Here is a 15,903-nt window from a genome sequence, read left to right on the forward strand (position 1 = left end):
GCAATGTGCGTCTTATGTTTCCCAATATGTCTGTAGCCAGAGAAATAGAGATGAAGGTGCGTCACAGTGGCCATAATTAAAGAGAGGATTTAGAGAACTGGCCAGATCCAATCGACACTGTCCAATAAGGATGTCACGGGCAGACAAAGTTTAATTAAACCCAGCTCGATGAGAGAGCCTGAGTAATCGGAGCGATTTATCACACCTGCGCTACTTACAACCCACCTTCCGCTAATTCCCAAAGCAATGCCTGCGTTCTTTGTTCCCGCCCATTAGAGGCGTGGCTTAGTGCTGGTGAGGATGCCTCAGCCAATCCTAGCCTCGCTAGCCCATCTTTTAAGAGCACAAACGCTGCGCCGTCTTCTTTCAGCTGCCTGAAGGTTGCCATGGAGACCGAGGCGGGCTCTGCAGAGGCCCGCGGCGTTGTCATGGAGATTAGCGCAAGGCTGGCGCAAGAGGTTCAGCACCACGGAGAGCGGCGCTCGGCTCCTGCAAAGTGGGACCCGCGGAAGTATCAGCTGCTCATTGTCATCGGCGATGTGAGCACGGAGAGTCAGCTGCAGGCTGTGCGGGATCACCTGGAGCGGGGTGAGAGGCTCTTCTCTCTTGGCTTTGGGTCCCAGCAGCACAGCACTACTTTATATACTCAGGGGATATTCTCTGGGGATCTTATTGGCTCAGCAATAGCTGGAGGGCCGCAGGCTGGGAACCCCTGCTTTGTAGGTGTGAGCTGGGGCCGGTGTGGTGCATTGTGTACTGAACGTGTGTGCCTTCCTCCTCCTCATATCCATATGGAATAGCCACAGCGCTTTATTGGCATGCCTTATCTGCTGCCAGTGGCAGGGAATGGCTGCAGGGATGGCACTGTGCTTACACATACACTTATGCCACTTTTACACACCAGCTATTATTCATCATTTAAATAAAACATTACAGCATAAAGAAGGCGGGTTAAGCCACAGACTCAAGTTGTAATAATCTGAATTAATCAGGGCCACTATTAGAAACCTACATTTTCCCCTGGGGCCCTGTTCCATAATAAATACTGGGTTTTCAGGGCCTCAGTAATGATTTTGGCACCATGTTGAAGCAGCTGTAGTCCCCGAACCTCCTGGTACTATTATTTTACTGTTAATGTAACAAATAAATATATTGTATTATTATTATTTCTCCATTGTATACAATACTGACCTAGTTGTTGAACTACAACTGCCGGAATCCTAAAAGTCATAGCTGAATAAAAGCTGGAGGGCAGCAGTTTGAGCATCTCTGTCACATAAGCCAGGCATTTAGAGAAGTTGCTGAATTAGAGCTCAGTCTCATTATGGAAACACAGTTAAACATGTATTGGGTACTGCATAGACGTGGGTGGGTGTAATTGTCAAAAATATCAAAATATTTCCATTTAGTCATATGCTGTCAAGATGCACGATTACAAAAAAGTATCTTTTCTATTGTGCTCTGTATAGCAATGCAGACATACTTAATGTTCTGACTGATTGACGGTAAAGCAATAAAAACTTAGAAAAGCTGGATACTTGCGCAGTGCTACATTGCAGTACTTGACCAGACTTAAAGACGTACAGTTTAGGAGTCAGCATATTTACACACTGATAAAGTATGAAAGGGTAGGTATGGGATCAATAATCCATAATGCTTTGGACCTGGAGTTTTCCAGATAAGGGATCTTTGCTTAATGTGGAACACTTTGCCCTAAGGCTATTAACAAATAAATTATTAAAGCAGGTAAATATGATGTTGTGTCCATGGCCAAGGATTTATACTAGGTACAAGTACAAGGTGCTGTCTTGTTATTACAGAGAGAAAGTAAACTAGTCAAAAATTAAGAATTGTTTGTTTAAATAGTACATTATGGTAAATGGCATTGCTGTGTTTGGAAGCTTTCTGGATAAAAGATATGTATTTTATCAATCTATGCAACTTTATAAAAACATTAGTATGTTAGTATATGTTTGCCAGTCTGTAGTTGTATGGGGCAAATAAATGCATTGCAGACTTATGAGCTGAAGTTAGCCTGCATTGCAGGTCCCACTGGCTATGATAGAGTTAACACATGGCAAAGAAATAAGAAAAAGCCAGAAACAGCATTATCCTTTTCATCTTTTCTATAAATATTTGAAGCATTTTTTGCCAGCTACAGTAGCTGTATTTATCTGTCAGCAAAAATTGGATATTAAGCAGCTTCTGCCCCACCCTTCCAAATCAAGTCCAAAGTCTGCAAGGAGAGCCAGTTGGAACCCCTAGCGCATTGCTGTCGAGTTACCCCAAGCACTGCATCACAGGCCTCACAGGAGAGAATGTACTGTGCCAGAGGGCCTTCATTCTAGCATAATGCATCATTATAGTAGTTTTAGTAAAATTCTTCTGCTGCATAGCTGGGTACGATTCAAAGTGCTCAATCTGGATATGTTATGGTTAATTCATAACACATTCACTGGGAACATTCTTTTAAATTAGAGTATGTATATGTTTTAGAGTACCTCATCTAATATATATATATATATAAAATATATATTAGATGAGGTGGCACGTAAATATATATTTTTTTTTTTACAAAACCCCTTTGCATTGCTAAACAGTTTTTACTGTACAGCAGATTGCTAAACATTATTTTCAGTTTAAATTGGGACAGATTATTAAATGGGTACAAGTTATTTTCAGTTGCAACTCTTGAACATGCCATGCCATGTAAAGTTGACCATGGGAAAAGCAAGGAGTCTCTAAATTTATGTTGACACCCTTAAGAGACTGCCCTTGGGCTTTGCAGAGGGACACGGCAAAGGGAAAATGTGCTTGAAATTCTAAACACACTGAAAACAATGCTATTATTTATTATTAACAGGTATTTATATAGGGCCAATATATTCTGTAGCTCTGTTAAATTGACCAGCATATGCTTTATACATACAAATAACATAGTAACAAAAACTGATGTTGGTAATAAAGAGGATCCTGCTCGATACAACTTAAAATCTAAAAGATAAGAAGACTTCATGGATATATTCTGCTTTGGCACAGCCTGCAAAAATGGTTGCTTCAATAACAGGATGCTTGATTTTACTATAAATTGCTATATAATTTATACCAAAACTGAGCACTGTTATACTGTACACACTGTGGTGCATGTTTTGTGTTTGTTAAAACTATATAATGCTGCTGTGTTATTGGTCAGAAAGGTAGGGCCTGTACCCAGCATTGCTAGGCAAGTGGACCCCATAACCAGGGGTGTTTCAGCCCTTGTTGCCGTCCCAAGGTGGCTGAAGCAATGTGACCCCATGCTTAACTTTACGACACAGCTAGTGCTTTACATCCTCTGTATTAGAAGAGCCAAAAGTCTGATTTAAAAATCTGAATTTTTGCTCTTAAAATTACCAAGAGCTGCTTTTTGCCACCCCTGGTAACCACAGGGCTCTGCAGACTGAGGCAAGTTTATTATGGCCTGAGTGCTCTGCCCATAATCAGCTCAGCACTCTCCCAAACCAAATAGATTTCTCCTTTTCTGCAATGGGCTGCTGAGTAGTTCTCTGATACTATGGAATGTTGCAATGTTTTTGGTCAGTTAGGTACCTTTTTGGACTCAACATTGCCCAAGGTATAATTATTTTCTTGGCTGAGTACTTCTCTCCACTGCTATGAAATGGTACAGTCCAATAATCAGTTGGACAGGCTTTTGATTTGGGGGACATTCTATAACAGATTAAAGCTTGGCACCTTTTAAAACCTGTAGGTACATGTATTGCTCTTTGCTACAATATTGCTGCTGAGTAGTTCTTCAGTACAATGGAATAGTGATATCTCATTGGTCAGATGGGCAAGATTGTTATGTTTTGCTGCATTTGGTCGTACCCTATGGAATTTTGAAATCTGATTGGACATATAGATTGGCGGGCCGTGGTAGGCAGGGAGACCAGTGTTTTGTAAACAGAATTTAGCAGACAGCCATCTCCAAGATTGCCTCTTAAATGTTTTGCCATAGCTATAAATGGATAACCTGCTATCTTTTATGTGCGTGTGTATATAAATCCTTTACATATCATCAACACATAATGAGGCTTATTTATTAATGCTGGGAAAATTTGCACCTGTGCAACTTTTAACCATCTGCTGAGTAATGGAAACAAAAATGTTATTAGATACATTTGGGGCTTATTTATAAACTCTGGGCAAATTTGCACCTGGGCAGTAACCCATGGCAACCAATCCAATGTTTGCTTTCATTGAAGCTGCCCAGTGTTAATAAATGAGTCCCAGTGGGTTACTGCCCTGGTGCAATTTTGCTAAGTGTTGATAAAAGAACTTAGTGATGTGTGGGTCAGGCGGGTTTAGGCTAACACTCACACAGCATATTTGGGCCAAGGACGGATTCAGGCAGAGCTCTTCCTGCCACCCTCCCCACCCGTGACCTAACTGTACCCCACTTCCACTCCTGGCAGCATCTATTTATAGGCATGTGTCTGCCCCTCCCCCTCTGTGATGTCAGAGATGGGGGCGGGGTGGGTGCTGGTATATACAACAGCGGGTTATTAAAATAATAGTAGATAAATATGAAGTATAACAATAAATACAAATAAATACAAGTTACAGGTGCAATAACTTGAGAATCAAAGAGACAAGAGGATAGAGGTCCCTGCCCCGTAGAGCTTACAATCTAAATGGGAGGGTAACTTACAGACAAATAGGCAAATATAAGTGCTGTAGGTCACAGTGGGTAACACTGCAATATAAGTGCTAGTTCCCAGATCAGGTGCTGTGTGAGTGCTCCAATAGGTAGTCTTTAAGTTTAAAAAGACTGAGGGATGATTACCCCAAAGGAAATCAGGGAGGGCATTCCAAATGTAAGGGGCAGCAAGGCAGAAAGGTTTAACGCGGGAAACAGCAGTAGTAGTGGGGGGCGCAACCAAGTGGTTGCTCTGAGAGGAATGAAGGAGTCGGCCAGGAACGTACAGAGACACAAGAGAAGAGATGTAGTAAGGCGCAGAGGAATGGAGAGCTTTAAAGGTTAAGAGAAGGAGTTTGTAAGATATTCTTTGTTTAATGGGAAGCAACAGTAAGGACTTTAGCAGGGGAAGGGCCTGAGCTCTCCTGGATGAGAGCAGAAGAATTCTGGCAGCAGTATTTAATACAGACTGTAGGGGAGAGAGATGGGATAGACCAGTTAGTAGCAGGTTACAGTAGTCTAGGCGGGATAGAATAAGAGCAGCCTAGCTGTTACAGTAGAAAGAAAGGGATGGATTTTGCCAATATTGCATTAAAAAAGTGATAGGTGTGACAGTGGTGTTAATATGGTCAGAGAAGGAGAGAGTCAAAGATCAACCCCAAACAATGTGCTGACTCGACAGGGTTGAAGAGCATGCCATCAATAGAGATAGTAAAGGGGGGGAGTAGGACCGGCAGAAAGATCATTACGTTTTTGTTAGGTTCAGTTTAAGATGCGAATACACAGGCCGGGTCAGGTGTGGGTTGGGAGTGAGCAGGTTAGGGTCAGGTCTTTACTATTTGTCATAATGCACATCACTAAATGAACTCTTTCTATCTCAGTTACTATAAGCTGTATACAGCTGTATACGGGTCCTGTTACACTAGTCTTCTTGTATGAACTGGCTACTTGTTGCACTTTTGTACCAGATTTTATTGTGTGCATAGTGGATCACAAGTCTGGTGTCACTGGAACTGAAGATTGGCTGGATGATAGAACATAGTGATTGCAGTAACTGCCCCAGAGAGATGAAAACTGGTAATGCTGATTCTTACACTTTCAGGTACAGGTACAGCAGCCACTTTATGCCAAACTTCTTTTTATTTATACATGTAAGTGTAAGCACCATCAGACCATCATACACACATTAACGGGATTGTTAACCTTGAAATTAAATTTTCGTATGATGTAAAGTTTGATATTTTACAACAATTTTTATTTTTTGTATATTTTCAGTTACTTAGCTTTTTTTCAGCAGCTCTCCAGTTCAGAATTTCAGCAGATATCTGGTTGCTAGGGTCTTGTTTACCTTAGCAACCAGGCAGTGGTTTGAATGAAGATAGGAGAGGGAATAAATAGAAAGATAAGGAATAAAAAGTAACAATAACAATAAAATTGTAGCCTCAAAGAGCAATACTTTTGTCTGGCAGGGTTAGTAAAAGCTAGAAAGATGTGGAAGAAAAAGGCAAATAATTAAGAAACTATAAAATAAAATAATGAAGCCAAATAGCAGAGTAGCTAGGAATAATACATTCTATAATGTATTCAAATTATCTTAAAGGTGAACCACCCCTTTAAGCATTATTGGGAGGCATTGGGTAGTCAAAGCTCTATAGAATGCCATAGAATTACCTAAGCTAGCACCTTGCCCGTGGAAAACAATCCTCTCGGTGATTTTTTTAATGTTTAAATGATTTTTGGTTACTAAAAAGGAAAGAGCCGCTTATCTGAAAAATGCCAGGTCTCAAAAATTCTATACTGCGCATTAAGCAAATGAAATCATTTTCACAGCCAGCGTTCTGTAGTTTGAGTTGGTAAATGAAAAGGCGTAATTGCTTCTCACTGGAGGTTTTTAGTTTTTTTAAACATGTTTGATTTATATTATATTTGTGTTTTGCTGATCATTTAATAGGGAATTTTCTGGTAAGAGCCTTAAACCCATTCAGGGAAATAAACAGTCAAAGGCAGTTTTTAGAGGACTTTGATAAAAGTGTGGATGTTTAATTTTCACTTATACGTCAAATGCCAGGCTTTGGAATGAATCAGGCTTGGCAGAGTCCGGAGAGAATTTTAAGGGGCTGAATGCGGCAGAGAAGTTTCAAGCTGAAATGGTTTAGTCAGAGTAGATAAATTGAAGTTTTGGGTTTTTCATTGAATTTAATTCATTCAGTGGAACATAATTAATCAGACTACACTTAGCAAATTCTATAGAACATTCACATTATTGGATTTCATTCACTGGCAAGTGGGGATAGATCACCTTCCATTGGGCAAACAATTACTATAATATCATTAAGCAGCTTTATTGTTGTCGCTGATTGAAAGAGGAATTTTTTCTTCAAGATATCTCCAGCACATTATGATGTGCTGGGTTTAAAATGTCAAGTGTTAATTTTTTAAAGGGCCAGTAGCACCAGGAACTGGATGTAGTTACAAGTATTTTTTTTATTATTATTGTTAGGTATTAACACATAAAAACTTATGACAGTAATTCTCAGCAAAAAAAGCAGGGCTTCCGCTTCAAATAAACTATGAGGCCTGCAACTTTGAGCACAATCACCATGTTTTTTCCCCAAAATGCAATGTTTTTTTCCCAGAATTTCAGCATTATTGTGGTTGCAAGGGGATGCGCTTGGTGCAGTTGTGTTGTGTCTAATGCAGTTTGCATCACAATGCTGAAAGAAAAAACTTTTAATGTAGCAAATCCAGCAGCACACTGCAGTAGTGAAAGGCAGTGTTTTTATCTCATCACAGTTAGGATGTAGCCCTGCTACCATCAGTTTCATATACACACAGAAAACAAGACCTTTTTTCTTGTAAAAAAGGATGCAAAAAACGGACATAAATACGTACAACCGTTATACGGTTTTTCCATTGTGTGTTCGCTATTTACTACATCCCTCTCCCTTTAAATCCTCCCAGACAGGTGATGAGTCTTTTTTGCCCTATTTGGAAGCAGAGCCGACAATGAGTCAGCCAGGGCAGACAGTATTCTTGGCACACAATTCCCTTGATATGAGCATCCTACTCATCTGTACAATACTGGCACTGCAGAGCTTTCAGGCTGGGATATATATGTATACTTATTAATATATAAAACTGATATTATATTAAGGATCAGATAACAGGCAGGATCTCAAGGGCATGCAGGATCTGTCTCGAATTACTGCTGCATTACTGTCCCATGCAATGATATCCGCATTCTGAATTGCTAAGCTATTACTGTTTATTATCTTCTCGCTTTATTTCTATAATAAGAACCGAACATTCATGTTTCACAGCTTTTATATTGGCACCCACTCTGATCACTTTCTATTTGGTATTTCTTTTAATCTAATTTTTTCATCTAGATAATTTGTTAGATGGAGGCTGGCTTTATTATATAACGACTTACTTTATAATTTATTGTGAGTGGGAGGAAAGGCAGATACTTCCTATGTCCAGTTAGTGACACATTAAACAAATCACTGCAGTATAGGCCATATTGGTGCAGATATGGTATCTATAACTAGAAACCAATTATTAACCTATTATTTGGAAATCTTTGAAATATTGCAATGCCACTGCATGAAGAGTTCTTTTAAATGGGCATATAATTTTTTTGACTGATTTACTTTTTCGCAATGGAACATAAAAAGGCTGGTTTACCTGAACAACCCGACATTAAAGGCTAAATAATGCTACTGTTTAGGTTTTTTGTGGCCTGCTTGCTGTTGCTAAGAGAGGTAGCCACTGTTGAAGCAGTAGACATTATTATTATTATTAACATTTATTTATAAAGCGCCAACATATTCCGCAGCACTGTACAATAAGTGGGTTTCATACATTGGACATACAGAGTAACATATAAAGCAACCAATAACCGATACAAGAGGTGAAGAGGGCCCATGTCTCTATACTTGTTAGACTCCCTTCAACCTGTGTATAACAGGTACAGAGACATACCTACTGTTTTGGCACTGGCCTAATTTCCAAGCACCAGTGTGCAGGACGGCTGACAGCTACACAAGCTGAAAGAGTATTGCAAGCATGGCATAGACATAAGGTAAAGGTAGAACTGCACCAAAGATTTTTTTACCTAAAATCAGGTGTCAGTTGCCATTCAGTTTGTGTGTCAGTCCTGCTTTCAAGACAATACATGCGTACAATAGCTTGTGCCTAGTTTCTCCCCTTTTATAATATGACAGGCTATGGTATATTTTGTAATATCATAAGTTGTGTTCATGGTTATCTCATATCATCAAGGCTCATGTCCAACTTTTTCATGATTCCACTCCACTATTCGTATGACATACTACTCTCCATGTGCATCAGTGATGGCTAATACCAAATTGATAAGTTTAATTTATTCAGAATACTTTCCCATGAATAAGTTTCCTGTGCTTCCAGACCATTCTTTCTCTGCATAGTAGCTTTTATGCATACAAGTAGGTGATGCCTTACTGCTTGCCAGTGCTGCTATATTACCCATAAGCAACTATGCTAAAGAAACATTTGCAATTAAACCCTGAATTTTTGAGGAATGAGTATGTAAAAATTAAAATCACTGTTTCCACTTACATTGCCTGTGTATTGACATTATTCTCATGGCCACCCACTGTTGCCTTGAATCTTATTCTTTTTCCCAGGATGAAATATTGAGTTATGTGCTACATAACAAGCAGTGCTGAGAGTAACAGCACAGGGAGCTGAATTGTGCGCTGATGGGGAAAGATTATCTGTCAGCAGAGGGAGCTTGCTATTATTTCTGATTTTATTTCTTTTATTATGCTGCCAGCAGCAGTACTGAAACCATTTAAGGAGCCTGTTTGTGCAGTAATTTAGATCATAGAGCTGAAAATGCAAAGAAAAAGCAATGCACTAGCTTTTTCACTGTATTTCCTTTGGATATTGGAGAAAAGGACAGTCATGAAAGAGGAACAGGTATTGGGCCTTGTCAGTTAAACAAGCAATAGTTACTTTTTTAATAAATCATGAGGGGTTATTTATAAGCACATTCACAAGTCACCTTAAAAGAATGCAAAAGTTGTGCTTATTCAATGCTACTTGCATCCAAACATGCTTCTAGCACTTCAGTATAGCTGTGCAACATTAGTAGACTTTTAATAAAATAGCATGTTGCCAGTGTCTCTCAAACTGTGGGTCTACCCCCCCAAAGGGAGCTTGGAGCATTTGTAGGGGGACTCAGCCTGAATGTCACATTTGGGGAGGGTGCCTGTTTGCTTTCTGGGTATACCTGAAGCCCAGCTTGATGTCAGTTAGTGGTAAAAACTAATTTACTGTCCTAGATATTCTTGAAACTGTATCTGCAACTATAACTGTAACCTTGGTATTACCTAAGGGGGTACTAACCAAAGGTTGAACCTCCAAAAGTGGCTTGACCAGAAGTCTGACAACCACTGCTCTATTTTGCATTTCCAACTACCAGACAGATTCGTCTACAACAGGAAAGGTTGCTAATTAAGATTTAGTTAATGTCTGCTATTACTGGTGTGCATCTTTTTTGTGCATGCAGGAAGATAACTTAATATTTTCTTATGTTAGATAGACCAAATACATATCCATATGTTTAGTTCCAAACAAGTTGATTTTCATAAGTTCATTTGGCTGATGGTCAATTCAGAGGCCTTTTACAGTCATCAGCAGAAAGAAAACAAGTTTACCTGCCTAATATCTTAATAAGGGCAATGACACACATGACTTTTTGTGTAAGCAATTTATATGTGGTAAATGGAAAAGTAAGGAATTTCTGCCATTTTGTTACCCATATTTTAATGGATCCTCATGTATCATCGCCCTTAGGGTGACTATTATGCTGACGCCTCTTGGAGCATAATATTGAGTATAGTACAGATTTTCAGATTCTAGATTTTGGATATTTAATTCCTAATTCATGTCTTTCAATCCTATGATTATCACTGGATATTCTTAAGGTGGTATAAAGTCTGTTTGCACTATTTTGGGCATGACACTAATATTCCTTTCTCTATTACTTACTGTATGCACAAATAGACTAAGAGAAATGATCAATATTGTTCATGCCCAAGAGATTAATGAAGGCTTATATATATACTAAGTTCATGCCTAGTGTTTTCTGCCTGTCAGTTTGAGTCATGTAGTCTTTCACAATGTGGTCTGTTTGCAGCACACAATGTACAAATTTAGATGCACTCGTTTTGGTGCGAATTATTTCCTGTAAACCTGCTCTGTTGCATGAATATTTTTAGCTTTCAGAAAGGATTTATGGTTGGCTGTCATATGAATAAATGGACTGTGCAAAAAAGCAGCAGTGGATTAAGACCCAAACACACACACATATATACACAACACACGCATTTGCTTTTTCATTTCTCTAAAATTCACCTTCTACATGTTCTGATTTTGCATAAATAAAAGTCAGAAACATTTTATCCCAATGTTCTACACAGGAACTGTTGTATTGTATGTATGTGTGTATGTATATTTTTATTTATATAGTGCTCCTTATGTATGCAGTGCTGTACAGCAGAACAATAATTTAATAGAACAAACAGGGGGTCAGCACAATAGTAGATAAATAAATACAAAGAATGATGATAATTACAAATGAAAACAAAGTACAGTTGCAGAGAGCTTAGAAGACAAGAAGATGGAGGTCCCTGTCCCGTAGAGCTTACAATCTAAGTGGGAGGGTAATTTACAGACACAAGAGTATATTAAGTGCTGCAGGTTACAGTGGACGACACTGCAATATAAGTGCTAGTTCCCATTTCACGTGCTATTAAAGTGCTCCAAAAAGTAGTCCTTGAGTTTAGTTCTGAAGAGACAGAGCGAGGATTCTCTCCAGAGGAATGCAGGGAGGGTATTCCAAATATAAGGGGCAGCAAGGCAGGACGGTTTAGGCGGGAAACGGCAGTAGTAGTGGGGGGTGCAAACAAGCGGTTACTCCCAGAGGAGCAGAAGAGTTGGCCAGGAACATATGGAGACTCAAGAGAAGAGATGTAGTAAAGAGCAGAGGAATTAAAGGTTTTGTTGTGAGAAGGAGTTTGTAAGTTATTCTTTGTTTAATGGGAAGCCAGTAAAAGGACTTTTGCAGAGCCTGTGCTCTCTTGGATTAAAGGAGGAGATTTCTGGCAGCAGTGATTAATACAGACTAAAGTGAAAAGAGATAGGGAGGTCAGTTAGTAGCAGGTTGCAGTAGTCAAGTCCTGATAGGTTGAGAACATGTACAAGCGTCTTAGCTGTCACGGGTGAAAGAAACGGACGTATTTTGGCAATACTACGTAAGAAAAAGTGAGAATGGCAGTAAAACGGTCAGAGAGAGGAGTCAAAGATTACCCCCAGACAACATGCCGAGTTGACAGGATTAATGAGCATGCCATCAATAGAGATAGTAAAGGGGAGAGTAGAACCAAGCTTAGGTGGAAAGTTCAGTTTTTGTTAGTTTCAGTTTGAGGTGGTGTTGGTTTGAGTCTCAGCTTCAAATGTTAACGACGGGTTGAAAAGTATATTTGAATATCATCTGCATACAGATGATAATTAAAGCTATTTAAAGCCAAATAAGTGGATAAGATGTCCCAAAGACAGAGTGTAGAGGAAGAATAACAAGGGACCAATTACAGAGCCTTGTACATTACCCCTACCTTTAATGGAAGTGGAGATGAGGTTCAGTGGCGGTAAAGGATCGGTCAGAAAGGTAAGAAGAGATCTAGGATGCAGCCTGATTCAGGATACCAAGCAAATATAGAATTTTCATCAGAAGGAAGTAGTCAACCATTTCAAAGGCAGCTGATAGGTCAAGGAGAATTAGTTTAGAGAAGTGACCTTTGGCTTTGGCAACCTGAAGATCATTTGTAACTCTGCACAATGCAGTCTCAGTAGAGTGTGAAGGCCGGATTGTAGTCCAACAGATTATAGGTGTTGAGAAAGGAAGTAATATGGGAGAACAGAATACGAGAGGGAATCGGAAGCTAGTTGTAGCAGTGTACATAAATGAACACAATTATTATTAGAGCTCAGCATATGTATTTGTAGAAAGACCACATAAACCCAGGTAGTAGGGGGTGGCTGTCTGACCCTGTGAGTACATGCAAATGCTCAACACAGATACAACAGTACCTGCACAGTTTTCTCTGCTTTCAAGGTACAGTACAGTCCCCATAGAAAAGCGCTTTGTGAGTTAACTCCTGGTTTCCTTGCAGTGACACATGCAAAAAGGGGTTGTAGTAAGAAAAATACAATTTTAGCTTGTTGTGGGATATTGTTCTTTCACCTGACCTGATTATATATTTCTGTTTAACAGGTATTCGCTCGTGGAACATAAGTCTAGATTCCTGTGATCTCAATTACCAGCTGAAGTTGTTTGCTATAAGGCATCTTGCTCATTTTTCACCAGATGTGAAAGGTTGGTAACTTAAATTCTACTTTCTGTTCATTTCTTGTGATTTTGTTTTTTATATGTTGATGTTAACATACTGTATAACTCTTTTTTGTTTGTGTAAGCCAGTGTCAGTACAGGTATGGGACCTGTTATTCAGAATGCTCGGGACCTGGGGTTTTCCGGATAAGTGGTCTTTCCATAATTTGGATCTCCTACATTAAGGGGCCCATTAATTAAAGTCCGAATGAGTATGAATGAAAAAAAATCGTACTGTGCAACAATTTGTGCGACAAAATCGTATTTGTTGCAAGGTGTACAAAAGTTTCGTTATTCATTCAAGCTTCAGTATCGAGACTTTCCTTGGGCCAGGTTGGAGCTGCAGAGTGCCACTGAGTCCTATGGGAGGCTTCCAAAATCATGCACTGAAGGTTCAAATCAGAAAGTTTTTCGCTCCGTTTATGATCGTTCGGAACTTTTGGATCGTACCATGATATTTTCTTACAACCACAATGCGAATTTTCGCACAATTAACACACATCAGAAATTAAAAGTCTGAAATTCTTACTTAGATAAATCAGCCCCCTAAGTCTACAAAAAATGTATTTAAACCCAATAGGCTTGTTTTGGCTCCAATAAGGATTAATTATATCTTAGTTGGGAACAAGTACAAGGTACAATTTTATGATTACAGAGAAAAAGGAAATCATTTTTAAAAATGTAAATTATTTGATTACAATTACAATTTTGAAGGACCAGGGATGGATCATTTCGCCAAATACCGAATTCTTCACAAAAAATTTTTTCAACATAGCAAACCAAATCCAAACCTTAAACTGCATGTTCAGATCTAAGCAGTATCCCAATATCCCAAGAAATTACTCATCAGGAATAAAATGTTGTTTTTTTAATTGTATAGTACTTTAAAGTCAAATGAATTTAAGGGTTTGGATTCTGTTCTGTTGAATTTAAATCTTGCAAAAAGTGGTTGTAAACCATAACCTAAATCCCACACATTCCTAATAAGAAATCTTGAAATATTTCTTGTGCTGTAAAGAGTAAATTTCAAATGGCAAAATGGGAAGATACAATTTCTTTGACAGGCAGGACATAACATTGTTGATGTAAAATGATTTAGGCCAGGATATGTTACAGTGAAATAACAGCAGAATAAGTGTTCTTATAAACCCCTATGTCAGCCCATAGTTTGGGAACCACTGTTCTAAAGTGTAAGTTGAATCCAAGTACACATATTGGTACAATGGTGCTGGCATTTAATCACTGCTGTTGAAGTTAGAAGGACGATTCGTTTTGACCGGTCACAATGTTATAACAATGCTGGTCTGACTTAACTCATCAGATTGTGCCTTTGGGGACTTGAATTTGACCTCATTTAAGGGTTCCACTTCAGGATTTGTAATGTAAGGAAGCTCATAGTGCTTAAGTAGCTTTTGCACCTCCCTAGCACAAAATATGTCCTTTTAGTAAAAGCTTTGCATTTGCACCAGATATCTAATAACTTACTCTAATAGCGTTTCTCCTTGGTCAGCTTTAGTAGGCATTAATCAGTACACTAGATGCTACAATATATTGATTTTACATTGATTTTACCAGCCAGGCCACAGAAATAGCAGCCAGGTGGCAACCCTTTAGGCAATCTTCTCCCGATAGGCAACCTAAAGGTGGGCAATATCAGGCTAAATGGATTGTTTGGCCCTGGGGCCAAACAGTCGAATTACAACAATGGGCATAGGCACAGTTGGATCGGGGACCACATCAATAAGCTTATCCAATGAAAAATCAAACTTGCCCAAAATCAGCAGCTAAAATTTACCTGTGTTTGGGCACCTTAAATCTGCCCCACCGCTAATGGCAGGTGGATTCTGTTTAAGTAAACGACAGGCTCCAACACCATGTCCAAGAACGTCTCCATCTGCATTTTGTGTGCCATGGACTCAGGACCTAGCTGCTTGCTCTAGAAGTTTTTGTTGTTTTCTTTTACAGAACACAATTCATGAAAAGTCCTGCAATTGTAGCATTTCTCTTTTTATTAGATACATTTTTTTTTGTATCTGTCGATCAAAGATTTAGTCAGTTGCTGCAATGCTGTCGTTCAAAGATTTAGTCAGTTGCTGCAATGCTGTCGTTCAAAGATTTAGTCAGTTGCTGCAATGCTGTATCTGTTCTACTACATCTTCCATAGTCCAATGATGGCTCTCAGTCTATGAGTGATTAACAGAAGTTTAGACATGACCACTTCTGTATTTAGTATCACAAAAGTGCACTGCTGCCACCTAGTACCCAAGAACAGGAATATGCCAGACAACAAGCTCTAATGTTATATAGTTATTTTTTAACTTTCAGCTCTGTTATAGACATCCATCCCATGACCCTCTAATTGCCGCTGAAATAATCTAAGCATCTACTGGACCCAAACAATATCCACGTGGAAAAGCAGCCATTAATCTAGGCGCATAATGCAGGGCAACAGAGAAACTAGTGCAGTATGCAATACAGCTGACTTGTGTTGTTTCCCTTCTGACTCCACAGGGTAAAGGCCTAACAACAAACGGAAAGGTGCATACAAAGCAATTCTGTTCAAGTTCATTTATACAAATTGCATTGCACTGTAAATAATGTCCTTTACTGGACAGATTGAAGCTATTGCAAAGGATGGTTTAAGCACAAGGTAGGGCTGTCAGAAGGACAACATCTAGGGACATGCAGTTTGCCACCCCTAAGCTATGATATAATTTATACATATACTGTAAATATTCAGCTTTAGAGAGCAAGGGATACAAAGCATAATATGAATAGGTTCTGGAACAGT

General features: G+C 39.1%; 1 protein-coding gene across 1 annotated transcript in view; it reads left to right on the forward strand.

The window, feature by feature from the left end:
- Positions 1–388: 388 nt before the first annotated feature.
- The window catches only part of map1a (microtubule associated protein 1A), a 74,876-nt gene continuing 59,361 nt past the window's right edge, over positions 389–15,903 (forward strand). Inside the window, exons 1-2 of the mRNA XM_004912637.4 lie at positions 389–588; positions 12,999–13,100. Coding sequence (XP_004912694.3) covers positions 429–588; positions 12,999–13,100 — 262 coding nt within the window. The 5' untranslated portion in view covers positions 389–428. The remainder of the gene's footprint in view (positions 589–12,998; positions 13,101–15,903) is intronic.

Source organism: Xenopus tropicalis, chromosome 3 (assembly GCF_000004195.4).
Source record: "Xenopus tropicalis strain Nigerian chromosome 3, UCB_Xtro_10.0, whole genome shotgun sequence".
Classification (NCBI taxonomy): domain Eukaryota; kingdom Metazoa; phylum Chordata; class Amphibia; order Anura; family Pipidae; genus Xenopus; species Xenopus tropicalis.